The 27,977-nt window shown below is 41.9% G+C and overlaps 1 protein-coding gene across 2 annotated transcripts; it reads left to right on the top strand.

Annotated features, from left to right (window-relative positions):
* The first annotated feature begins 852 nt into the window (after positions 1–852).
* LOC109893453 (sodium- and chloride-dependent GABA transporter 2) lies at positions 853–27,977 on the top strand. 2 transcript variants are annotated; one of them, XM_031824980.1, is made up of 15 exons: positions 853–1,024; positions 9,334–9,542; positions 16,642–16,776; positions 17,915–18,055; positions 18,415–18,505; positions 18,631–18,763; positions 18,876–19,010; positions 19,410–19,513; positions 20,852–20,976; positions 21,170–21,282; positions 21,455–21,592; positions 21,927–22,029; positions 23,789–23,889; positions 26,364–26,534; positions 27,175–27,977. In XM_031824980.1, the coding sequence occupies exons 1-15, from the start codon at positions 954–956 to the stop codon at positions 27,319–27,321; spliced, it is 1,917 nt and encodes a 638-aa protein (XP_031680840.1). In that variant the 5' UTR covers positions 853–953; the 3' UTR covers positions 27,322–27,977. The 2 variants fall into 2 exon arrangements, with proteins under 2 accessions (XP_031680840.1, XP_031680843.1); XM_031824983.1 differs by lacking the exon at positions 16,642–16,776.

Below are 27,977 nucleotides of genomic sequence, written 5' to 3'. Positions count from 1 at the left end.
GGACTTGAGAACAAAAATGGGCCGGTGTGGGGGTCACAAGGGGAAAAAAAGTGTTGATGTGTTTAAAATGCCAGGGCCAATTTCTGGTCACAGTCCACCCATACCCATAGACCACTGCAGTCTTACATTCTGGCATCATTCAAATGGGACTAACTGCATGACAAGTGCTTGAAACTAGTGCGCTATTGCCATCTACAGTACAACTACTTGTAGGTAAATGACTTACTTTCACTGGGACAAAAACAATCACCACTCACTCACCAAGGAACTCAGAACCACCTGTAGTAACATTGCATGAACAGATGGTGGTACTAACGCACTGCAACTATGACATGGATATGGTTGTGGTAAAGTCATGTTATTGGAACTTCATGCATTGATTATACTTTTGTAATAATAATAAGACGATTTTTATGGTATCAGAGGTGTCACGCACCTAATTATTGAAGGGCCATTGATGGCCAAATTCAATATATTTTAATTTGACAATATCAATACAAATATTTATCAGACGCTCTTCTCCAGAGCCACTTACAGTCAGCTCATTCAACTAAAGGTTGCTAGATATGACAGTATTTGTCAAAACCAGTCATTACAAAGTCAGTGCTAGTAGAAAAAGACACCTGTTAGTACAAGAAAACCAGTATAACAGTAAGGTAATCATTTTTCTATTAGGAGGTAGGGGTTTTAGGGGGATAACAGTGAAGGATCCTGAATGTTTATGTTTATAAGTAACTAACATCACAGTCTTACATAACGTTTTGTGTGTTGACACAATTGAGTGATCTCTAACCTTTGGCCAGAATCGTGAAATGTAGATCATTTATTAACACTTAGAATAAAGGAGCATCTTTCTCAGTTTTGTCTTTTCAGAGCGCTCTGCCATACAGTAAGTCCACATAGGCAAATTTAGCATAACATTCAGGTGATAAAAATACGAGAAAAACATTGTGATGAATGAAGTTGAGAGGCGTTCAGCGGAAATGCTTGAAGAATGCTGCTCAGCTACAAAGCGTGGAGAATGGTGAGCACTACAGTTTCCATTATTTTCTTTGAGCTAGATGTTTAGGTAACACTTTATATTACAGTGCCTTTATTACAGTGGAATTATTCCTGTAAGTACAGTGCAACATTATTGTAATTACTCATTATTATACTGTACTTACACTGTAATATAAAATGTAACAGATTTTCTTGACGTGACCGTCACTGGATGTGTGTCCACTACTTCAACATAATTACTGTGTCATTGCCATGTTATTTCTTAGTAAATGGCTGGTCATTTATGTGCTGTAAAATATAGTTTGGACACACCTACTCATTCAATGGTTTTTCTTTATTTTTACTATTTTCTACATTTGTAGAATAATAGTGAAGACATCAAAACTATGAAATAGCACATATGGAATCACACTATGGGCCTTAAAGAGGCCTTGACAGAATGCTTTTATTTAAATCATATTTCATTGGCTGAAGTTTTAGATTCCATCCACAGTCATTAGGCACAGTCCATCAAACTAGAAATTGTTGATCATGCTGATATGTTGAAATACTACATAATATACAACATATTTTAGACTGTTGAAATCAGTGGACTTTGGTATGGGGTAATAAAAAAATACCTCTGTCAAACTAGATGTAACATTATCACTCTCCATTACATTTCAATAGTTTTGCAAGAACTGTACATTAAATGTATTATGCCCCCTTTTCCTATTCATTTAAGTGTTCAAGTTCTGTCACTTCTCTATCCTCTATCCATTGTAAAGTCATAATGCAGAGAGTTTATTTGTTCACATTACACAAATCCATGCCCCTTCAGCATTCACATTTGGTGCGATAGGTGTGGTGGATAGTGGTTAGAGTGTTGGGCCAGTAACTGAAAGGTTTCTGGATCGAATCCTTAAGCGAAGAAGGAAAAAATCTGTCATTCTGAACAAGGCAGTTAACCCACTGTTCCCTGGTAGGCCGTCATTGTAAATAAGAATTTGTTCTTAACTGACTTGCCTTGCAGCGTAATAGTCAAAACTAACTGTCGCCAACTCTTAGCTATGATGTGGGCTTGCCCCAACGGAAAGGGGGATACCCAGTGTTAGGGTTGCGTCAATTCGAATCTGGTATCAGAACAAGTTATGACACTGAGTCACCGATTGTATACTATGTACTTTTATTAGCTAAGCAATAAATGGTAAATGCAATTTTCATATATACGGGTTTGCTGTAATACCACGCAGGGCAGAACAGAGAACTAGCCAAAACACTAATATTATCTTCTAAAATACTCTGACAGAAGTAGTTCCTCTTCTGAGCTGGCCTGTCAGAGTAGAGACTGGGCGTGGTTTAAACTCACTCAGCCTATCGTTGGCGCACAGGCTGGTCCCAGCCCCTGAGCGCTCCAGTTGATAGATGTAACTGTTGCTGGCAGTTCAGTTAGATCCAGGATCAGTTAGATCCGCCAGTCAGCCAGGATCCGCCAGTCTGCCAGGATCCATCAGTCAGCCAGGATCCACCAGTCAGCCAGGATCTGCCAGAACTGCCAGTAAGCCGGGATCCGCCAGTCAGCCGGGATCCGCCAGTCTGCCGGGATCCGCCAGTCAGCCAGGATCCGTCATTCAGCCAGGATCCACCAGTCAGCCAGGGTCTGCCAGAGCCGTCAGTCAGCCAGGAACCGCCAGTCTGCCAGGATCCGCCATTCAGCCAGGATCTGCCAGTCAGCCAGGATCTGCCGGAACCACCAGCCAGCCAGGATCTGCTAGATCCTTCAACCTGCCGGAGCTTCCTCTCAGTCCTGAGCTTCCTCTCAGTCCTGAGCTTCCTCTCAGTCCTGAGCTTCCCCTCAGTCCTGAGCTTCCCCTCAGTCCTGAGCTTCCCCTCAGTCCTGAGCTACCTCAGTCCGGAGCTGCCCCTCAGTCCAGTGGGGCCCGTTGTTAGGTTTCCTAGGCCAAGGTTAGCGGAGAGGGTCGCCACTCAAGGGACGCTAAGGAGGTGGACTAAGACAATTATGGAGTGGGGTCCACGTCCAGCGCCAGAGCCGCCACTGCGGACAGATGCCCACCCAGACCCTCTCCTATAGGTTTAGGTTGTGCGTTCGGAGTCCGCACCTTGTTCGTATGTGTTTTCCTTGTTTTAGTGTTGGTCAGGACGTGAGCTGGGTGGGCATTCTATGTTGTGTGTCTGGTTTGTCTATTTCTATGTTTGGCCTGATATGGTTCTCAATCAGAGGCAGGTGTTAGTCATTGTCTCTGATTGGGAACCATATTTAGGTATCCTGTTTTGTGTTGGGTTTTGTGGGTGATTGTTCCTGTCTCTGTGTTTGCACCAGATAGGGCTGTTTAGGTTTTCGCACGTTTATTGTTTTTGTTAGTTTATTCATGTATAGTGTCTTTATAAATTAAACATGAATAACCACCACGCTGCATTTTGGTCCGCCTCTCTTTCACCAGAAGAAAACCGTTACACACTCAATCCTCAAACAAAAAATCTGTCTCACTCACTTTTTCACTTTCACTTTAATCTTTGACTTCGCTTTTCCTGATTTATTCGCCATGATATCTTCAATGAAATCGTTGAAAATACAACTTTCCGAAATACTGCTGCGCGTAACAAGCCTCACAGCAACTCCTCTGATCGTCAAGGCGAGAATGGAGTTCGCTACGTGTGCGATTACAAACAAGGAATGGTGGTCCAACCTAAAACCATTACATACTGGCGTTTACCTCAGCTCATTGGCTATCTATCCAGCTAGATTTCAAGAAGATCAGTGGTCATTGGGCGCCAGATTCAAATAAAATGCTATAAAATTCAAACTTTCATTAAATCACACATGTAAGATACTCAATTAAAGCTACACTCGTTGTGAATCCAGCCAACATGTCAGATTTGTAAAATGCTTTTCAGCAAAAGCTTAAGAAGCTATTATCTGATAGCATGCACCCATCTGAACCAGTAGTAAACAAAAGAGCATAGCAGGCGCTACACAAAACGCTGAAATAAAATATAAAATATGCATTACCTTTGACGAGCTTCTTTTGTTGGCACTCCAATATGTCCCATAAACATCACAATTGGTCCTTTTTTTCGATTAATTCCGTCCATGTATACCCAAAATGTCCATTTATAAAGCACGTTTGATCCAGAAAAAAATTGCTTACCAAAACACAATGTCACTACAAAACATTTCAAAAGTTGCCTATAAACTTTGCCAAAATATTTCAAACTACTTTTGTAATACAACTTTAGGTATTTTTAAACATGAATAATCGATCAAATTGTAGACGGGGCAATCTGTATTCAATACAGCAAGTAAACAAACCATTCTCCTTTTTTCATCTTGCGCAACTCTCAACAGTGTAACCTTGTTCCAGGATGTGCTTCTTCTCCGTTGCACAAATTATTAACCTAGGGGGCAGCATTTCACTTTTGGATAAATAGCGTGCCCAATTTCAACTTCCTGCTACTCATGCCAGGAATATATGATATGCATATGATTAGTAGGTGTGGATAGAAGACACTCTGAGGTTTCTAAAACTGTTTCAATCATGTCTGTCACTATAACAGAACTTATGCAGCAGGCAAAACTCAGAGGACTAACTGTTCAGATTATTTTTTTTTTTTTGCCTCTAACCTTTCCCTCTTTTGTCTTTGCCAAGGGATATTTGATAGGGACCATTTTACAGTTCCTACGCCTTCCACTGGATGTCACCAGTCTTTGGAATTTGGTTGAAGTTAAAGGGACCAACTCAAAACCTACATACGTCTACGTATGGGTTGTTTCAGTTGCATTTCATTATATTCACAGTATTACTTTATCAAATATCCAGTAATTGATTATACACACATACAATTCATCATATTTTCATATCGTCACAGAATCCATATAAAGTGTAAGAATTTCTTACGTACTTACATCAACCATTCCATTTGCATTTTCAAGGACTCTCCACAGCTATGTTGCAATTCTTCAGCTACATATGAACGGTACCAAATTAAAAGATCTAATGACTCTGCCTTCACGCAGCAAAATCTGCAGAGCTGGGAAAATTGTATCCCCTATATATATATATATATATATATATATATATATATATATATATATATAACATTCTATTGGTTGCAAGAAGCTCTCCAAACATACTCCCAACTTTTGTTTCGCGGACAATGACCGGTCTGTCATGGAATCCTCAACGGTTATCTGACCCCCCAGAAACCACGGGAAAGTCTAGTCTCCCAGAAACAATAGACTTGCTGCTAACATCCCGCTCTCAATGGCACCCAGAGATATTCTATGATGGGCAGTGATGGACAGAACCCCAAAATAACATTATATCAACTCTGACTACCAAATTTCAATCATCGTATTATGCAAATGTCTAAATCGTATTTACACACTCACACAACTCTCATATCACATTCACACAATGCTATTCCCAAACATGCCTAATCAATTAGAGTTTAACCTGCAGGAATATTTTCATGGTTAGTTACTATGATTATGTAACTGATACATTTAAATCTTTCAGTAGTTCTAAAATGGGGTACAGGTTTAAAACAATACTGGTGCACCTTACTATCTTATACTATATCATAAATGGTCTTACCTAGTTCACACAGATTCTAGTTTTCATCCAGGTCACATAGATTCTGGATGTTTTAACATTAAATGGCCAAAACTAGTTCACACAGATACTAGATGTTTAATGCTAAATGACCAAACCCAGGGCATTCCTGGTTAGCACATTTAAAATAATTGGAATTCACCACTTCTGAGGGTCACTTAGACGGTCACACAGACACTTTTCAGAATGAGGTTCTTCTTCCAATAGGGTTTCACAAGGTACCGTGCTTCACACAGATCCCACAGTCACCCTGGCCCATCACTCCTACAGACCACACCAATCCCCTCTGTGATCAATTCAGTGTCAGGGACGGCTCTAGGTCGCCCGCAACTGACCAGTGATAGGTGTCTTTGAGTCGACTAACTCTCAGATCATACTCCACTGACTCGGCCCTGTTTACGCCTCCAAGGTGCCCCCCTCACACAGGAATACACACTCAGAGCCTACATAACAGAGGCTTGTCTTAAAAACTCGACTTTGCATGTTTCGCTCACCTCTTTCTTTTTTTAAACTAAATTCCGGACGTGGTATCCATTCGGCTCGCTGCCTCTCAGATCAAAGGTGGGTCAATCTGCTTCATTCCCGAAGTGTGGTCTCCCTGTGGTCTCCCTCCCAAGTTTGAGGGATCCCTGGTGCACCATTTACCCAGGTCGTCAGGAGCGGTCACCAAGTGAAGATTCACATCCCATCCTCGTTGCCAAATGTGATGGTTCATTTATTTACTATTAAATGAGAAGAAAAAAACTTATCACACAAGTCAGAGTTATACTTAAACCAAATCTTTATTGACTTATTAATAAGGAAGCAAGTCAATACAACACACAAAGTGAATCAATTGAGTGATCTACATTAATGATAGCTGGTCGATGAATCACCCTCAGATGATTCGTTGAGAGCCCTAAGACAAAGTTACAAAGGTTTTATAGCCAAGGTAAACATTTGTATAAAAGATACTTGTAATTCACAGCAGACAGTACTGTAGCTGGTCATATGTAGCTGGTCATATGTATCTGTTCATATGTATCTGGTCATATGTAACTGTTCATATGTAACTGTTCATATGTATCTGGTCATATGTAGCAGGTCATATGTAACTGTTCATATGTAGCTGGTCATATGTAGTTGGTCATATGTAACTGTTCATATGTAACTGTTCATATGGAGCAGGTCATATGTAGCTGGTCATATGTAACTGTTTATATGTAGCTGGTCATATGTACTCTAGCTGTTTATATGTAGCTGGTCAAATGTAGCTGGTCATATGTAGCTGTTCATATGTAACTGTTCATATGTATCTGTTCATATGTATCTGGTCATATGTAGCTGGTCATATGTAGCTGGTCATATGTAGCTGGTCATATGTAATTGTTTATATGTAGACGGTCATATATAGCTTGTCATATGTAACTGTTTATATGTAGCTGGTCATATGTAACTGTTTATATGTAGCTGGTCATATGTAACTGTTTATATGTAGCTTGTCATATGTAACTGTTTATATGTAGCTGGTCATATGTAACTGTTTATATGTAGCTGGTCATATGTAACTGTTTATATGTATCTTGACATATGTAACTGTTTATATGTAGCTGGTCATATGTAACTGTTTATATTTAGCTGGTCATATGTAACTGTTTATATTTAGCTGGTCATATGTAGTCTTTCTGGTCATATGTAACTGTTTATATTTAGCTGGTCATATGTAGTCTTTCTGGTCATATGTAACTGTTTATATGTAGCTGGTCATATCTAACTGTTTATATGTAGCTGGTCATATGTAACTGTTCATATGTAACTGTGTATATGTAGCTGGTCATATGTAACTGTTCATATGTAACTGTTTATATGTAGATGGTCATATGTAGCTTGTCATATGTAACTGTTTATATGTAGCTGGTCATATGTAACTGTTCATATGTAACTGTTTATATGTAGCTGGTCATATGTAACTGTTTATATGTAGCTGGTCATATGTAACTGTTCATATGTAACTGTTTATATGTAGCTGGTCATATGTAACTGTTCATATGTAACTGTTTATATGTAGCTGGTCAAATGTAGCTGGTCATATGTAGCTGTTCATATGTAACTGTTCATATGTATCTGTTCATATGTATCTGGTCATATGTAGCTGGTCATATGTAGCTGGTCATATGTAGCTGGTCATATGTAATTGTTTATATGTAGACGGTCATATATAGCTTGTCATATGTAACTGTTTATATGTAGCTGGTCATATGTAACTGTTTATATGTAGCTGGTCATATGTAACTGTTTATATGTAGCTTGTCATATGTAACTGTTTATATGTAGCTGGTCATATGTAACTGTTTATATGTAGCTGGTCATATGTAACTGTTTATATGTATCTTGACATATGTAACTGTTTATATGTAGCTGGTCATATGTAACTGTTTATATTTAGCTGGTCATATGTAGTCTTTCTGGTCATATGTAACTGTTTATATTTAGCTGGTCATATGTAGTCTTTCTGGTCATATGTAACTGTTTATATGTAGCTGGTCATATCTAACTGTTTATATGTAGCTGGTCATATGTAACTGTTCATATGTAACTGTGTATATGTAGCTGGTCATATGTAACTGTTCATATGTAACTGTTTATATGTAGATGGTCATATGTAGCTTGTCATATGTAACTGTTTATATGTAGCTGGTCATATGTAACTGTTCATATGTAACTGTTTATATGTAGCTGGTCATATGTAACTGTTTATATGTAGCTGGTCATATGTAACTGTTCATATGTAACTGTTTATATGTAGCTGGTCATATGTAACTGTTCATATGTAACTGTTTATATGTAGCTGGTCATATGTAACTGTTCATATGTAGCTGGTCATATGTAACTGTTTATATGTAGCTGGTCATATGTAACTGTTCATATGTAACTGTTTATATGTAGCTGGTCATATGTAACTGTTCATATGTAGCTGGTCATATGTAACTGTTTATATGTAGCTGGTCATATGTAACTGTTTATATGTATCTTGACATATGTAACTGTTTATATGTAGCTGGTCATATGTAACTGTTTATATGTATCTTGACATATGTAACTGTTTATATGTAGCTGGTCATATGTAACTGTTTATATTTAGCTGGTCATATGTAGTCTTTCTGTTCATATGTAGCTGGTCATATGTAACTGTTCATATGTAGCTGGTCATGTGTAGCAGGTCATATGTAGCTTGTCATATGTAACTGTTTATATGTAGCTGGTCATATGTAACTGTTTATATGTAGCTGGTCAAATATAACTGTTTATATGTAGCTGGTCATATGTAACTGTTTATATGTAGCTGATCATATGTAGTCTTGCTGTTCATATGTAGCTGGTCATATGTAACTGTTCATATGTAGCTGGTCATGTGTAGCAGGTCATATGTAGCTTGTCATATGTAACTGTTTATATGTAGCTGGTCATATGTACTGTAGCTGGTCATATGTAGCTGTTCATATGTAACTGGCCAAATGTAGCTGGTGATATGGAGCTGGTCATATGGAGCTGGTCATATGGAGCTGGTCATATGGAGCTGTTCATATGTAGCTGGCCATATGTAGCTGTTCTCATGTAGCAGGTCATACAGTATGTAGCTGTTAGCTGTGTGTCCTTATACTGTCTTCATAACACACAGACTATGTTAGATTAACGCGTGTTCACCGCATAAAACCAACTTTGTCTTTGTCTTCCTCAGTGTTATGGAAAAGCATAATGATCCCAATTTGAGGTTCAATATGCTTTCCCAGCAGGAGATGGGTCTGGTCCATCCTGTCCCTGTGCCAAGCACCCAGACCAGGGGACAGTGGTCAAGCAAGCTGGAGTTCCTCCTGGCTGTGGCCGGACAGATCATAGGCTTGGGAAATGTATGGAGGTTCCCATATCTGTGCTACAAAAATGGAGGAGGTGAGTCTCACATCACATCTTTACATGGTCATACATTTAAACACATATTAAATGTATGGCAAGGTGAGCCTTTGTCTTTTACATTATCAATGCAAAAGAGCTAGTCACTTCATTTAACTTCATTGTGGTGAAGACAGTACAGAGTTGTTCTTTTCATATCTTAGGCTAATATTGAAATCACACAATTACTTCATGATTGTGTAACACTTGTTGTTGATTCTTCACAAAAAAATACAGTTTTATATCTTTATGTTTGAAGCCTGAAATGTGGCAAAAGGTTGCAAAGTTCAAGGGAGCCGAATACTTTCGCAAGGCACTGTATATACAGTTGGGGGGCGGATCATTCAGAGATCCTCACTGAACTTCTGCAGAGAGTTTGCTGCACTGAAAGTAAAGGGGCTGAATAATTTTGCACGCCCAATTTTTCAGTTTTTGATTTGTTAAAAAAGTTTGAAATATCCAATAAATGTCGTTCCACTTCATGATTGTGTCCCACTTGTTGTTGATTCTTCACAAAAAAATACAGTTTTATATCTTTATGTTTGAAGCCTGAAATGTGGCAAAAGGTCGCAAAGTTCAAAGGGGCCAAATACTTTCGCAAGGCACTGTATATATACAGTGGGGTAAAAAAGTATTTAGTCAGTCACCAATTGTGCAAGTTCTCCCACTTAAAAAGATGAGAGAGGCCTGTAATTTTCATCATAGGTACACTTCAACTATGACTGACAAAATGAGGGGGGAAAAAATCACATTGTAGGATTTTTTATGAATTTATTTTCAAATTATGGTGGAAAATAAGTATTTAGTCACCTACAAACAAGCAAGATTTCTGGCTCTCACAGACCTGTAATGTCACGCCTTGGTCATAGTGTTTTGTGTTTTCGTTATATATTTTGGTCAGGCCAGGGTGTGACATGGGTTTATGTGTTGTGTTTCGTATTGGGGTTTTATAGGATTTGGGATTGCTAATGATTAGGGGTGTGTCTAGTTAGGTTTGGCTGCCTGAGGCGGTTCTCAATCTGAGTCAGGTGATTCTCGTTGTCTCGGATTGGGAACCGTATTTAGGTAGCCTGGGTTTCGCTTTGTATTTCGTGGGTGATTGTTCCTGTCTCTGTGTAGTGTTCACCAGATAGGCTGTATTAGGTTTCACGTTCCATTTGTTGTTTTTGTATTTGTAAGTTAACTCATGTATCGTAATTTATTTCATTAAAGATCATGATTAACCACCACGCTGCATTTCGGTCCGACTCTCTTTCTACAAACGAAGAACGCAGTTACAGAATCACCCACCACACTCGGACCGAGCAGCGTGTTAACAGGCAGCAGCGAAGGGAGGACGTTATGGACAGCAGAGGCTTTGAGTATACGACGTGGGAAGAAATAGACAGGTGGGCGGCCGACCCAGAGAGAGTGCCTGAGCCCGCCTGGGATTCGCTGGAGCAGTGCGAAGAGGGCTATAGACGAATGGAGTCGAAAAGAAAGACACGGCGGCGCGGAGCAAAAACCGAAAAGCAGCCCCAAAAATGTATTGGGGGGGGGCTCAGAGGGAGAGTGGCTGAGTCAGGAGATAGACCTGAGCCAACTCTCCCTGTTTATCGTGAGGAGCCAAGGAGGAGACCAGAACCAGAGCCGGTGTTGGAGGTGAGCGAAACAGAGACTGTGAAGGAGTTAATGGGGAAATTGGAGGAGAGAGAAATGAGGGAGTTGCTGTGTTGGTGCTTTTTGCATGGGATTCGCCCGACGGAACGTGTTGGGGATTTGATGGCACCTGGGTTAGCGCTCCATAGTCGTCCTGAGGTGCGTGTTAGTCGGCTGGTGAAGTTGGTGCCAGCCTCACGCACCAGGCCTCCTGTGCACATCCCTAGCCTTGCACGTCCTGTGCCAACACTGCTCTCAAGATCTCCAGTACGCCTTCACGGTCTAGCCCATCCTGTGCCACCTCCACACTCCAGTCCTCCGGTAGCAGCTCCCCGCACCAGGCTTCCTGTGCGTGTCCTCGATCCAGTACCACCAGTTCCAGCACCACGCATCAGGCCTACAGTGCGCCTCGCCTCTCCTGCGCTGTCGGAGTCCCCCGCCTGTTCAGCGCTGTCGGAGCCTTTCACATCTCCTGCACTGCCGGAGTCTCTCGCCTGTTCAGCGCAGCTAGAGCCTTTCTCCTCTCCTGCGCTGCCGGAGTCTCCCGCCTGTTCAGCGCAGCCAGCTCTTTTCTCCTCTACAGCGCTGCTGGAGTCTCCCGTCTGTTCAGCGCAGCCAGAGCCTCTCTCCTCTCCTGCGCTGCCGGAGTCTCCCGCCTGTTCAGCGCAGACAGAGCTGCCAGCCTGCAGGGAGCAGCTGGAGCTGCCAGCCTGCAGGGAGAAGCCGGAGCTGCCAGCCTGCATGGAGAAGCCAGAGCTGCCAGCCTATATGGAGCAGCCAGAGCTGTCAGTCTGTAAGAAGCCACCAGAGCTGTCAGCCTGCATGGAGCAGACAGAGCTGTCAGTCTGCATGGAGCAGCTGGAGCTGCCAGCCTGCATGGAGAAGCCAGAGCTGCCAGCCTGCATGGAGCAGCCAGAGCTGTCAGTCTGCATGGAGCAGCCAGAGCTGTCAGTCTGCATGGAGCAGCCAGAGATGTCAGTCTGCATGGAGCAGCCAGAGCTGTCAGTCTGCATGGAGCAGCCAGAGCTGTCAGTCTGAATGGAGCAGCCAGAGCTGCCAGTCTGCATGGAGCAGCCAGAGCTGTCAGTCTACATGAAGCAGCCCGAGCTGCCAGTCTGCATGAAGCAGCCAGTCTACATGGAGCAGCCAGTTGTCAGTCTGCATGGAGCAGCCAGTTGTCAGTCTGCATGGAGCAGCCAGAGGAGTCAGTCTGCATGGAGCAGCCAGAGCTGCCAGCCTGCATGGAGCAGCCAGAGCTGCCAGTCTGCATGGAGCAGCCAGAGCTGTCAGTTTGCATGGAGCAGCCAGAGCTGTCAGTCTGCATGAAGCAGCCCGAGCTGTCAGTCTGCACGGAGCTGTCAGTCTGCAAGGAGCTGTCAGTCTGCAAGGAGCTGTCAGTCTGTAAGGAGCTGCCAGTCTGCAAGGAGCTGCCAGTCAGCACGGAGCCGCCAAAGCTGTCAGTCTGTAAGAAGCCGCCAGAGCTGTCAGCCTATATGGAGCAGCCAGTGCCGCCAGTCTGCCCAGCGCCGCCAGTGCCGCCAGTCTGCCCAGCGCCGCCAGACTGCCCAGCGCCACCAGTGCCCCCAGTCTGCCCAGCGTCGCCAGTCTGCCCAGCGTCGCCAGTCTGCCCAGCGCCGCCAGTCTGCCCAGCGTCGCCAGTCTGTCAGGATCAGTTAGATCCACCAGTCAGCCAGGATCCACCAGTCTGCCAGGATCCGCCAGAAGTGCCAGTCAGCCAGGATCCGCCAGAAGTGCCAGTCGGCCAGGATCTGCCAGTAGTGCCAGTCGGCCAGGATCTGCCAGTCAGCCAGACTCTTCCAGATCCGCCAGTCAGCCAGACTCTTCCAGATCCGCCAGTTTGCCAGACTCTTCCAGATCCGCCAGTCAGCCAGACTCTTCCAGATCTGCCAGTCAGCCAGACTCTTCCAGATCTGCCAGTCAGCCAGACTCTTCCAGATCTGCCAGTCAGCCAGTCTCTTCCAGATCTGCTAGTCAACCAGAATCTTCCAGATCTGCTAGTCAACCAGAATCTTCCAGATCTGCTAGTCAACCTGAATCTTCCAGATCCGCCAGCCAGCCAGGATCTACCGGAGCCTACTACCTACCTGAGCTTCATCTCAGTACTGGGCTTCCTCTCAGTACTGGGCTTCCTCTCAGTACTGGGCTGCCCCTCAGTCCCGAGCTGCCCCTCAGTCCCGAGCTGCCCCTCAGTCCCGAGCTGCCCCTCAGTCACAAGCTGCTCCTCAGTTCAGTGGGGTTCTGGGTGAGGACTATTAGGCCATGGTCGGCGGCGAGGGTGGATTATCCCAGGACGCGAAGGGGAGGAACTATGACATTTATGGAGTGGGGTCCACGTCCCGAGCCAGAGCCTCCACCATGGACAGACGCCCACCCGGACCCTCCCTATGGTTTTGAGGTGCGTCCGGGAGTCCGCACCTTAGGGGGGGGATTCTGTCACGCCTTGGTCATAGTGTTTTGTGTTTTTGTTATATATTTTGGTCAGGCCAGGGTGTGACATGGGTTTATGTGTTGTGTTTCGTATTGGGGTTTTATAGGATTTGGGATTGCTAATGATTAGGGGTGTGTCTAGTTAGGTTTGGCTGCCTGAGGCGGTTCTCAATCTGAGTCAGGTGATTCTCGTTGTCTCAGATTGGGAACCGTATTTAGATAGCCTGGGTTTCGCTTTGTATTTCGTGGGTGATTGTTCCTGTCTCTGTGTAGTGTTCACCAGATAGGCTGTATTAGGTTTCACGTTCCGTTTGTTGTTTTTGTAAGTTAACTCATGTATCGTCATTTATTTCATTAAAGATCATGATTAACCACCACGCTGCATTTCGGTCCGACTCTCTTTCTACAAACGAAGAACGCCGTTACATGTAACTTCTTCTTTAAGGGGCTCCACTGTCCTCCACTCGTTACCTGTATTAATGGCACCTGTTTGAATGTGTTATAAATATAAAAGACACCTGTCCACAACCTCAAACAGTCACACTCCAAACTCCACTATGGCCAAGACCAAAGAGCTGTCAAAGGACACCAGAAACAAAATTTTAGACCTGCACCAGGCTGGGAAGACTGAATCTGCAATAGGTAAGCAGCTTGGTTTGAAGAAATCAACTGTGGGAGCAATTATTAGGAAATGGAAGACATACAAGACCACTGATAATCTCCCTCGATCTGGGGCTTCACGCAAGATCTCACCCCGTGGGGTCAAAATGATCACAAGAACGGTGAGCAAAAATCCCAGACCTAGTGAATGACCTGCAGAGAGCTGGGACCAAAGTAACAACGCCTACCATCAGTAACACACTACGCCGCCAGGGACTCAAATCCTGCTGTGCCAGACGTGTCCCCCTGCTTAAGCCAGTACATGTCCAGGCCCGTCTGAAGTTTGCTAGAGAGCATTTGGATGATCCAGAAGAAGATTGGGAGAATGTCATATGGTCAGATGAAACCAAAATTGAACTTTTTGGTAAAAACTCAACTCGTCGTGTTTGGAGGACAAAGAATGCTGAGTTGCATCCAAAGAACACCATACCTACTGTGAAGCATGGGGGTGGAAACATCATGCTTTGGGGCTGTTTTTCTGCAAAGGAACCAGGACGACTGATCCGTGTAAAGGAAAGAATGAATGGGGCCATGTATCGTGAGATTTTGAGTGAAAACCTCCTTCCATCTGTAAGGGCATTGATGATGAAACGTGGCTGGGTCTTTCAGCATGACAATTATCCCAAACACACCGCCCGGGCAACGAAGGAGTGGCTTCGTAAGAAGCATTTCAACTTCCTGGAGTGGCCTAGCCAGTCTCCAGATCTCAACCCCATAGAAAATCTTTGGAGGGAGTTGAAAGTCCGTATCGCCCAGTGACAGCCCCAAAACATCACTGCTCTAGGGGAGATCTGCATGGAGGAATGGGCCAAAATACCAGCAACAGTGTGTGAAAACCTTGTGAAGACTTACAGAAAACGTTTGACCTCTGTCATTGCCAACAAAGGGTATATAACAAAGTATTGAGATAAACTTTTGTTATTGACCAAATACTTATTTTCCACCATAATTTGCAAATAAATTCATAAAAAATCATACAATGTGATTTTCTGGATTTTATTTCTCATTTTGTCTGTCATAGTTGAAGTGTACCTATGATGAAAATTACAGGCCTCTCTCATCTTTTTAAGTGGGAGAATTTGCACAATTGGTGGCTGACTAAATACTTTTTAGCCCCACTGTATATATATACACATGTATTGTTTTTCACCTTTATTTATCCAGGTAGGCCAGTTGAGAACAAGTTCTAATTTATAACTGCGACCTGGCCAAGAGAAAGTAAAGTGGTGCGACACAAACAACAACACAGAATTACACATGGAATGAACAAGCGTACAGTCAATAACACAATAGGAAAAAAAGTCAATATACAGTGTATCGCTGAAGTCGAGGATCGGTAGGATGTTCAGTTGTACGAGAGTATGTTTGGCAGCATGAGTGAAGAATGCTTTTTTGCGATATAGGAAGCCGATTCTAGATTTAATTTTGGATTGGAGATGCTTAATGTGAGTCTGGAAGGAGAGTTTACAGTCTATCCAGACACCTAGGTATTTGTATTTGTCCACGTATTCTAAGTCAGAGCAGTCCAGAGTAGTGATGCTGGGTGGGCGGGCAGGTGCGGGCAGTGATCGATTGAATAGCATGCATTTAGTTTTACTTGCATTTAAGAGCAGTTGGAGGCCACGGAAGGAGAGTTTTAGGGCATTGAAGCTCGTCTGGAGGTTAGTTAACACAGTGTCCAAAGAGGGGCCAGAAGTATACAGAATGGTGTCGTCTGAGTAGAGGTGGATCAGAGAATCACCTGCCGCAAGGGCAACATCATTGATGTATACAGAGAAGAGAGTCGGCCCGAGAATTTAACCCTGTGACACCCACATAGAGACTGCCCGAGGTCTGGACAATAGGCCTTTCCTATATGACACACTGAAATCTATCAGAGAAGTAGTTGGTTAACCAGGCGAGGCAATCATTTAAAAAACTAAGGCTGTCGAATCTGCCAATAAGAATGTGGTGATTGACCGAGTCGAAAGCCTTGGCCAGGTCGATGAATACGGCTGCACAGTAATGTCTCTTAGCGGTGGTGGTTATGATGTCGTTTACCACCTTGAGCGTGGCTGAGGTGCACCCATGACCAGCTCTGAAACCAGATTGCGTAGTGGAGAAGGTACGGTGGGATTCGAAATGGTCGGTAATCTGTTGGTTAACTTGGCTTTCGAAGACGTTAGAAAGACAGGGTAGGACAGATATAGGTCTGTAGCTGTTTGGATCTAGAGTGTCACCCCCTTTGAAGAGGGGGGTGACCGCGTCAGCTTTCCAATCTTTGGGAATCTCAGACGATACGAAAGAGGTTGAACAGGCTAGTAATATGGGTTGCAACAATTTCGGCAGTGGTTTAACTTGTGTTGTTCGTAAGGGGTGTTCTTCATCCCTTATGTGCTCTTTCTGTTCACCTGTGGCATTCCACTCTTTCTCCTGGAGACCTCCTTGGGCCAGTACACCACGCAGGGCAGCATCACCTGCTGGAGGAAGATCTGTCCCTTGTTTGAAGGTAAATATCAGGTCTCATATTTATAAAGGGTCATTGAATAAGACTGCCGATCTAGAATCAGGTAGCATCTGTCCGTATAAGCTTAGTCATTATGATCTAAAAGGCTAATCTGATTCTAGATCAGCCATCCTACTGGTATGCTTTATGAATGCGGCCACGGGGCCTTGTTGTACGTATTGCATCCATATTAGGGATTCAATTGTCAGTGTTTGTCTGACCATTGATAGCATTTACTTCCTACGGTGGATGCCATCTTGGGGAAATAGACATGAAAGCCTGATAGCTAGAAGGAAGAATGGCTAAAGCCTTCAGTAAAAAATAGATAACATTCAGAGGCACTGCAGGACAAACTTTGTCTGTTTGTTGTATTTGTACTCAGGAAAACTGAGAAAGTAGTATTGCAATCCAAAGCAATGTCAATATGATTTAAATTGATATTCAGCACGTAAACTCAAGGTTTCTGTCTGGAGCCTTTGTCAAGAATGTGCTGGTTGAGGGGGACATATAGGGCCAGACAATTAGCCATAATAGGTACAGTATATGCACAGTACATGCAGGCTTTTCCTTCTGTAAATGATATTGCACTGTTGTATTTGTAAAAGTCAATTCACCATGATTTTAATCACATTGCTTTAACAGTTTGAAACAATATAAGGATACATTTTAGATTCCTTGGGGGGTGGGGGGGTTGTGACTGGTCTGTTTCTAACCTGATTCAACTTGAAAAATGGGTTAAAGTAACAAGACATTTCACTCAAGTTATTGGATGAAGCTTGGATTAAACATCAACAGTATACCACAGGCTCACACTAATTCATGAGCTATTACATGATAGAGTAAGTGACAGTCCTTAATGTGACATGACACGTGCATTCAGGACACTTGTCTTGTGTTCAAACATTCACAAATGTCTGTCTTGTTGGAATGGCACCATAACTTATTAATCGGAGCTGGTGACTTTGAAAGGAGTCTAATCCACATCAAAAAGAAACACAATTCAATGTTTTTTATGGTTTTAGGTTGAGAATGTGATTGGATATAACATATGTCGCATCTATTTCTTAGAAGAAGCCTTTTTTTTACATTTAAATCTCCATGTTTGTCTATAAAATCTCCTCCTCCTCATCTTCCTCCTCAGGACTGGGTTATGGTAGTCAGGTGGTAGTTCTATATTCCAGTATCTATTACATCATCATTCTAGCCTGGGCCTTCTTCTACCTCTTCTCCTCATTCAGCTCTGAGCTCCCCTGGGCCAGTTGTAGAAACAGCTGGAACACAGGTATGTATATCAGTGTAGCCTGAGTGCCAGTCTGCTTGTGCTGTCATGCCAACTGCCTGTCATTCATTGTCATAGCAAACCTGTTTGGATTGACAAGGACAGCAATGGAGTTGGCGTTGCATAGAACACAAACAGATCTTGGACCAGGTTAACTTCAGTGTGTAGACATGTTGACATACCTTTGTCATGCCTAAATGATAGATAGTATCTTACATTTATGGACACTACTTCAAACTGAGATATTCCGATTTTGACAAGTGGGTTGATTAATGTTTTATTTTTGTAAATATCTCCTTATCCAGGAAAGATTCAGAGAGTTCTGAGACATGCTTGTTATTGTGTAATTTCCTCCTAACCAGCAACCTGCATGGAGTTTGACAGAAGAGTAGTGGGACATCTAAATTGGACAGTAGCAGGGAACGCAACATCGCCAGTGAGAGAGTTCTGGGAGTGAGTACACAACATCATTCCAATAAGTCCTTACAGATGGAAATCATGGCTATGTTCCTTTTTGAAGGCGTTGAGAGAATGGTGAAAAGCAAGTGGTGGGATTGTAACTGAAAATATGATTTCAGAAGGAGAGTTTTGAGTCTCACAGACAGTCCAAACAAGCTAGGCAGTGTTCGCTGGGAGCTGGCTCTGTGTCTTCTACTGTCATGGATTGTCTGTTACTTCTGTGTCTGGAAAGGAGTGAAGTCTACTGGGAAGGTAAGGTGGGATCTCTGCCATTCAACCTGATGACACCATGAATACTGTAGAGTTGTTAAGATGAGCTATAGACTGAGGGAATGTAATGCTGGTCTGGTCCCCCTCCCCTCAGGTGGTCTACTTCACTGCCACCTTCCCCTACCTGATGCTGGTGGTGTTGCTGGTCCGTGGACTCACACTGCCGGGGGCAATAGATGGTATCAAGTTCTACCTTTACCCAGATCCAGCCCGCCTCACTGACCCACAGGTAGGAACACACTTCACTGTATAATTTGTGTCCAGGTGTAACAAAAACTATCAGGACATCATACTGTAATGATTTGTGGGGGATAAATGGTAACGTCTCTGTCGGTGTTTGAACCCTGGTCAAAATGATCGAGGGCAGCAAACATTACCACTGGCACAAGAAACGTAACTCCCTTGGTGCAACAGTTTGTGGTTTTAAGAGCATCAGATTTATTACAATATCAATCCCTAATAAAAAAATACTCGGATTTTCAAAGCAAATGCATTTCCTGTTGACTTATATCTACAAAGTCAAAATAGGTACCATTTGAATTCACCTCTAATACCCTGGGATGTGACTAGTATATCGGAATTGTGAAACTATGAAGACTATTGTGTCTCTCTCTGGTGTGTCTCACAGGTGTGGATGGATGCTGGAACACAAATCTTCTTTTCCTATGCTATCTGCCTCGGCTGTCTGACTGCTCTTGGCAGCTACAACAAATATGACAACAACTGTTACAAGTGAGTGGAGGAATGGAATGTATGATGGGCCTATGGAGAACCTACCTTAGAACAGTAACATACAATAAATGGACTTTGGGACAATATATTTCGTCAGTCAAAATGGGGGTAATGACGATAGATGGGATATGAAAACGAGTGTCGTTTTTGTTATGTTATAAAGGAAACATTGTAATTTGAAGTTTTCATAATATGTACCTGATGTTTACATACTGTACATTATGTAGAAAATGTCCAGATGAAATATAATGTTTTTGTAAAGGTGAAATGGGAAGTTAGTTGTTTAAATTGGATCTGAGTAAAATCCAGACCTTGCCTCGTAACTAGCGACGCCCAGAGAACTTGCCATAAGACTGAGCTGTGTCTTGCCATAAGACTTAGCTGTGTCTAAGAGGGTGAATTCAAGCAGGACCAACTGGTTATTCTCTCCAAGGAATCGTGTGTCTACACTGCTTTCATTTCCACACTGGAACCACCTATACGCTAATTAGTCGTCCTCAGAAGACCCCTTTTCAGAACAAGGGTGAGGAAACAGACCACTAAGACAAAGGACACTTACATCGTGTGGACAATCAGAGACTTACACCCGGTAACATCAGAGGAGAAGGAGGAACTCGGTACACGAGGAGCTACCCCACCAGAGACCATCGACACATAATTACATCATTATATTCTAAACATATAACCATAAGAGCGGCAGTTCGGGGCAAGGTTAGGGCTAAATTTAGCATAGCATTCTCTCTTTTTAAATCCCCATTTAGTGTAACACGTGCCATACTGTGTTGACCCGCTAGGGACCTGTTTCCGTGTACTAAGTTCTAATCAATAGCCTAGACTGTGTGCTTGTGTATCTTATATTATCATTTAGCTTGTTAGTAAAGAAATAATCAACTCAATTGGTGTGGTACAGACTTATTTAGTGGGACTCGGGTTTGTGCATATTCACAGATTATGCGATATTCAGGACGAGACTAGAGGAAATTAATGAATTAGCGACTTTTGTCAAATCAATATACTGACATTCTTTGAGTTAATTTGGGAAATGGAACCTCAATAAAACCAAACTTTCCCCTGGTGCCCAGGTTGCTGTGTTAATAACTACCTGATTCATTTAATCACGTAATTATAAACAGTTAACTATTCGATGAACAGCAGTCATCACATTAATCAATACAACATCACGACACTAGATAAAATGTGCTGGCAGAACGTTTTCTCGTGCCTGCAAAAACATCCCTTGTGCACATAATTCAGTACCTGGAAAGTTTGATGATCCATATTGTAGGTCATTTGGATGCCTTTGTGTTGTGACTAACAGGGAAGTGAATCTCTTTTTAGGGACTGTGTGTACCTGTGCCTTTTGAACAGTGGAACCAGCTTTGTGGCCGGTTTTGCGATCTTCTCTGTTCTGGGCTTCATGGCTTATGAACAAGGGACAGACATCTCAACAGTGGCCGAATCAGGTAAGTGTTGCAGCAGTGAGATATGAATTCATGAATTCATGAATAAACAACTTAATGAACAAACAAACAAATGAACATACCCTTGTAAATTCTGCTTTGTTTACAAGACAGTTGTCTTAGCATTTCAGGGATCTAACTATTCCCTCTGCCCCTGAGAGTTCAGTAATGAGTTGACCTGTATTGCTGCATACAGGTCCTGGCCTGGCATTCATCGCCTACCCTCGTGCCGTGGCCATGATGCCATTACCCCAGCTTTGGGCCATCTTCTTCTTCATCATGATAATCCTACTGGGTTTAGACAGTGAGGTGTGTTAGAGTGGTTCTGAAGGCCTTCGAAATATTTTCTTTGCGAAGGATATTTACATAACCTACAATTGATGCTATAATCATCACTAAACTAATGGATGTGAAACTGTGAATGAGTAGCTAGTATTTCAAAGAAGAGAGTTTCCACTGAACCCCATCATCTCTCCTTCAGTTTGTAGGTCTGGAGGCTTTGATGACAGCCATCTCAGACATGTATCCCTCTTTCTTCCTGGTTGGCCATCGTCGTAAAGTCCTCCTCCTCATCATCAGTGTGGGTAGCTTCTTCATCGGCCTGGTCATGGTCACAGAGGTGAGAGGTCATTTGAAGTCATCATTCTATAAGGATATAGGATATAAAATATAGAATTTAAATGCCATCATTATTAGATCAATCATGACAGTAACGAGATATGATCAATAATGCACCTCCCAAGTGATCTGTTTCAACATATCCCTGTATTTTAACAAACCTCCTCGTTCCGCAGAATTGTCGGTTGATTTATTCCGTAAGCGATTGGGCTGCTGGACACACCTACGATCATTGTCTGAGTGTTTTGCAGACTCTGGAGGTAGATTATAGTCTTATTGTTGTGCTCAGTAAGACTGTACCTTATACTTTCTTTCTACCCCTCCTCTATTTGCAGGGAGGCCTGTATATCTTCCAGCTGTTTGATTACTATGCCTGCAGTGGGATGACTCTGCTTCTCTTCGCTCTACTACAGTCAGTGTGTATCAGCTGGGTTTATGGTGAGATAGAAACGGCACTGGGAGTAGGCCGGGCTAAGTAGAAGTTCCCATTTATGGCCCTCAACCACTTTTGTTCAATGTCAGTCGGGGTCTCAACTTACTGTTAGTTTAGATTGTGTATTCTACTATGTGACATTTTGAAATGTGGTAGTGCATCTGCAGTTTTCCTCTTGTTATGTCGGTCACTGACAGTCACCCAATTAGCCCATGTCAGCTACCATGTTATAGTTGGTTAGGTAAATTAGTCTAGCCAGCTATCTAACCTTGTATTATATTACAAACGTTCATGAAGGCATTTTCATGTAAGTTATTATTAAGTGTTACCACTATCATTGTAGGTGTTATGAAAAGATAAGAGTAAAATATGGTCAGTGCTATCAGGGATCCTTGTGACGTCCCTACCTTAAACCCTAACCCTTACCTTAACCATTTTAAATGTCAACTTCAATTGAGTCGGAACATCCCAAGGATCCCTGATAACAAGTAGCTGTAAAATTGCCTGCATGGCCCCATTCCATCAATCACAGATAATCAATCACAGAAACCCTAATTGCAGGTCAGCTTCCCTCGGGATGTTTCTGTTCAAGGTGTTTATGATGTTTTCCAAGTTGTTCCTCTAGCAGACATTGCCACTTTGGACATTGATGTGAAACTACATTTCGTTACCTTGGGATTATCAGGTTCTGACAAAATGAGTTATTCACATAGCGTTGCTCTTTAGGTGGTCCTTTACTTGTGAGATGAGTATTATTTTTGAAAAAGTACATTTACAATGAAAAAAAATGAAAAAAAGGAAGTTCTATCTACACAAACACCTTTTAACTTGGTGCTATAAGGTTCTATATGCAATCCAATCACAATGCTATGTTGTCAATATAATTGTACATAAGGCGATATACATGAAAACAGGAGGACATCACAAAACAGTTCTGAGATCTGTGACTTGAAACATTTTCATTATCTCAAAACTATTAATTTTGCACGTAGAACCTTATTGTCCCAAGTCCTTGAGGATTCACACCACAGGTTCTGGTTGTAACATGTACGCTGGGAGTCGGGAAGCAAGTTCAGGGAGTGTATTTAATAACTCGATTAACATCGAACATAACAAAAAATATAGGTAGCGTACAGACATGAACACCGGAACAGAAACAATAACACCTGGGGAAGGAACCAAAGGGGGTGACAGATATAGGGATGGTTTATCAGGAAGGTGATGAAATGGATGTGAGTCTGATGAGGTGCTGGTGCGCGTAATGTGCATAATGATGAGCGGCCTTGGTGACCTAGAGAGCGGGAGAGAGAGTACACTTGACACTGGTCCTCTTTATATATTAATTAGATTTCTTTTTCGCCAGTTTTTCAGAAGAATGGCCATAACGTAAGCTCTTATTTTCTAAACAAAGAAATACAGATACCTTAGACCAGTGTTTCCTAAACTCGGTCCTGAGGCACACCCCTGGGTGCATATTTAGTTCTTTGCCATAGCACTACACAACTGAATCAAATAATAAAAGCTTGATGATGAGTTAGTTATTTGAATCAGCTGTGAGGGGCACAGGACCGGGTTTGGGGAACCCTGGTTAGAGCTGTTGTCCAGGTTTCCTAATCTGCAAATTGTTTGAACCTGTCTGTTACTTGGTGGTTTGAGAATGTTTACCTGGGTATTTGACAGACCAACTGTGTATTTGACAGACCAACTGACCAAACATTTTTATTGACTGCTGTTTGAGTCCCTGTTGATATGTTTACTCCACAGGTGGAGACCGTCTGTATGATAATATAGAAGACATGATCGGTTATCGACCATTACCCATCATTAAGTACTGTTTGAAGTATGTCACTCCAGTCATCTGCACTGTAAGTTACACCCCACTGTCAACAGCTCATTTAATTTGTTATTTTCCCAATTATAGTTATAGTAAACATGACGTTGATGTCACAGTAATACAAGTGATTTACAGAAAGCCAAAAGTTAAGATGACAATACAGAGAAATATAAATGGATTCCTATGTGTAACCTATGTAAAGTAGAAAATCCCACTTTATGTTCATTATAAATGCTTCTATAAAAACAAAGAGAGTCGCACACTCTATGTATAATCTCACTGTAATTTATTGGGTAAACCACCAACGTTTCGACATCATTGTTCCTTCTTCAGGGTAATGTCATGAATGCCTGAACCAGGTTATGTAGACAAAACAGTGCAATTAGTGCAACTAATGACAATAGTGAGGGTGTGTCATAATTACTAGGTTGATTAGAATGTATTGAGTGAAACTATTAGGAGACAATAGTTTACTACATATTTCATATATTAGGCTTGTGTCACCATTAGCACTAGCATAGGATTAACATCAACATACATTACTGTTTAATTTAATTTCACATATTCAGTAGCACTCAAAAGTTGGAACACATCTCATCATTCAGGGGTTTTTCTTTCTTTTTACTATTTTCTACATTGTAGAATAATAGTGAAGATATCACAACTATGAAATAACACATATGGAATCATGTAGTAACCAAAAAAGTGTTAACTAATCAAATATATTTTTGACATTAGATTCTTCAAAGTAGCCACCATTTGCCTTGATGACAGCTTTGCAAACTCTAGGCTTTCTCTCAACCAGCTTCATGAGGAATGCTTTTCCAAGCCCCCCTCCACCCCCCCCCCCCCCCCCCCCCCCCACCCATCACCCCTCCTCATCCATGCTTCACGGTGGGAACCACACATGCTGAGATCATCCATTCCCCTACTCTGCATTTCACAAAGACATGGAAGTTGGTACCAAAAATCTCAAATTTGAACTCATCAGACCAAAAGATAGATTTCCACTGGTCTAATGTCAATTGCTCATGTTTCTTGGCCCAATAAAGACTCTTCTTCTTATTGATGTCCTTTAGTAGTGGTTCCTTTGCAGCAATTTGACCGTGAAGGCCTGATTCACGCAGTCTCCTCTGAACAATTGATGTTGAGATGTATCTGTTAACTTCTTATGGTATAGGGGACGGTTGCGAAAATGCAGTGCAGCAATTTTTTTTTAAATGATATAAAGATCTAACTTTCATTAAATGACACATGTAAGATACTCAATTAAAGCTACACTCGTTGTGAATCCAGCCAACATGTCAGATTTAAAAGGCTTTTCGGCGAAAGCGAAAGCATTATCTGATGATAGCACAACAGTAAACAAAGAGAGTAGCATATTTCAACCCTGCAGGCGCTACACAAAACGTAGAAATAAAATATAAAACATGCCTTACCTTTGACGAGCTTCCTTTGTTGGCACTCCAATATGTCCCATAAACATCACAATTGGTCCTTTTGTTCGATTAATTCCGTCCATATATATCCAAATGTCCATTTATTTGACGCGTTTGATCCAGAAAAAAACAGCTTCCAATATTTCAAAAGTTGCCTATAAACTTTGCCAAAATATTTCAAACTACTTTTGTAATACAACTTTAGGTATTTTTAAACATTAATAATCGATCAAATTGTAGACGGGTCTATCTGTGTTCAATACAGGAAGACAACAAACCAACGCTACTTTTCACGTCTCGCACATTCTCAACAGTGTTCCCCAGTTCCTAGATGGCCTACTTCTTCATTGCACAAATGAATAACCTCAACCAAATTCCAAAGACTGGTGACATCCAGTGGAAGCGGTAGGAACTGAAAACAGGTTCCTAATATAATTTGCCAATGAACAGACAGAGACCAAATAAATAAAAAATCTGAACGGTTAGTCCTTGGGGTTTTGCATTCTACATAAGTTCTGTTATACTCACAGACATGATTCAAACAGTTTTTGAAACTTCAGAGTGGTTTCTATCCAAATCTACTAATAATATGCATATCTTATATTCCTGGCATGAGTAGCAGGAAGTTGAAATTGGGCACACTATTTATCCAAAAGTGAAAATGCTGCCAATAGTAAAAAATAAATTAAAAACCTTGAATGACTAGGTGTGTCCAAACGTATTACTAGTAATGTGTATTTAATTGTTTCCAATTTCATAAAATGTTTGTTACATGTAATCTTTTGTTAAAACTATAACGCCTGATAACCATCATCAACAGGGGGAACATAGTGGGTGTGCACCAGCTCATGCTTTTTATTAGACCATTATAAATGCTTCACCAGGAGCCTGACCAAAATGTACTGGAGAAACTATAACCTTGTTCTTAACCTTATCTTGTTCATCTCTGTCTTCACTCAACCCTCACTGTTACCCTAATATGTTATAATTAGTACAATGCTATGAGAAAATATATTGAGTTCTTTAATGTTTATTTTGCAACCTCCATCCATATCTTTTGTTCTAGGCTACATTTCTCTTCTCCTTGATAAAGTTTACTCCACTGAAGTTCAACAACACCTTTCAGTATCCTTGGTGGGGTTCCGCCGTTGGCTGGTGGTTCACTCTCTCCTCCACCCTCATGGTTCCTCTATGGATGGTTTACATCGTGAGCGTCACTCCTGGTACACTGAGACAGGTAAATAGGGACATCATTTATTATGTTTCTGTAGAGTTTCACATTGCTTGACTTGGGCAGGAGCTCTCCGGAGCTGAGTACAGGCACCTAAAAGGTTTAACACTTTGAGCTCCTGTTCCTTTTTTACAATATTATTTCAAAAGTATTGTGGAGCTCCTGCACCTAAATGTAAACAGTACCGGCACCAAACATGAGTACCGGCAACTGTCTCAGCCAAAGTCAAGCACTGGAGTTTCAAAACAGAAAAGCATCTCATAGTGGTCCAAAAGCAACAAAAAAACAAGCAATATATCATAGGTAGCATAGCTATAGGTAATTACGTAGGTTGACGATAGAGGCTAAGTCTTTGAGTACATTCTCCAAAGATGGAGCAATGGTCATTTCTCACTATCAATTCCAAACTTCAGATCTTTTAAAAGTTGGCAGGTACCATTTGTGTTGTTATCGCTAGTTATGTCTCTATTTCTACAATGATCAGATCCATTACCCAAACACCCATTTACTCCCCAATACACACTGATGATGTTGTTTCTTCTACCAACTAAGAAAAGAGGAAAAACAGTCAACGTTCTGCAAACATCGCCAGTTATTTTATGTCTCTCTTTGAAATGCTCCTCTGTCCTCTTTATTGATTCCTCAGAGACTGTCCTTCCTCACCACGCCATCAGAGGATCTCCCCATGACCAAGGCCCAGAAGAATTCCCTCCTGGCCAAGCAGTCAGAGCAGGACAGACCCCTGGGGGACACGGAGATACCAGCCTGGGGCCACAACCTTTCCTGTATGTAGCGCTGATGAGATGTAGAAGCACTGGTTCTGGGATGTCTTGGTGTGAAAAAAGAGGTGTGGTCATTCTGTTTGGCCCAGAAAACCCTATCTAGAATTAATAGAATTACAGGTCAATCTTGCTGTCTCATGTCAGGACGCAGAGAAAGCATCTGAAGTGAGATATTGCGTAAGGTCATGGCGCACTTGGGTCTTGGCAGAGTAATGGATGAATCAAACACCTTTCACACAACATGGTGGAAACAAAAACATGACATTCGTACTATTGGTCCCAGTTGGTTAACTGAGTCTGTATAAACAAGTGAACAAACCATTTTTTTTTTTAAGATACATTTAATCTTATATTTGGGTGGGTTTAATATTCCGATATACAGTAGTTTTTTCTACTACTATGTAATTACTTAAGACTTTGTGAAGTATGACATTTGTGAAAATATATCGATGGTTAACGAGAAGGGATTGTGTAGATGCTGCCGCGATGCCGGTCAGTTTGATCGCGTAAAACGAATTGCAGAGAATCTTTGATAAAAACTAAAAGTCTTAATTCAATGATAGTAAAGACACGACAATGCATATATAGTAGAAACACTGTAAAATACTGTGATAAGATTTGATGCCAATATCAATAAAGTCAACAAACCTTGTGCCATGATTTATAA

The sequence above is a fragment of the Oncorhynchus kisutch genome, linkage group LG1, assembly GCF_002021735.2.
Source record: "Oncorhynchus kisutch isolate 150728-3 linkage group LG1, Okis_V2, whole genome shotgun sequence".
Classification (NCBI taxonomy): domain Eukaryota; kingdom Metazoa; phylum Chordata; class Actinopteri; order Salmoniformes; family Salmonidae; genus Oncorhynchus; species Oncorhynchus kisutch.
The sequence above is the reverse complement of the archived record's forward strand: the minus strand, read 5'-3'. Positions and strand labels throughout refer to the sequence as shown.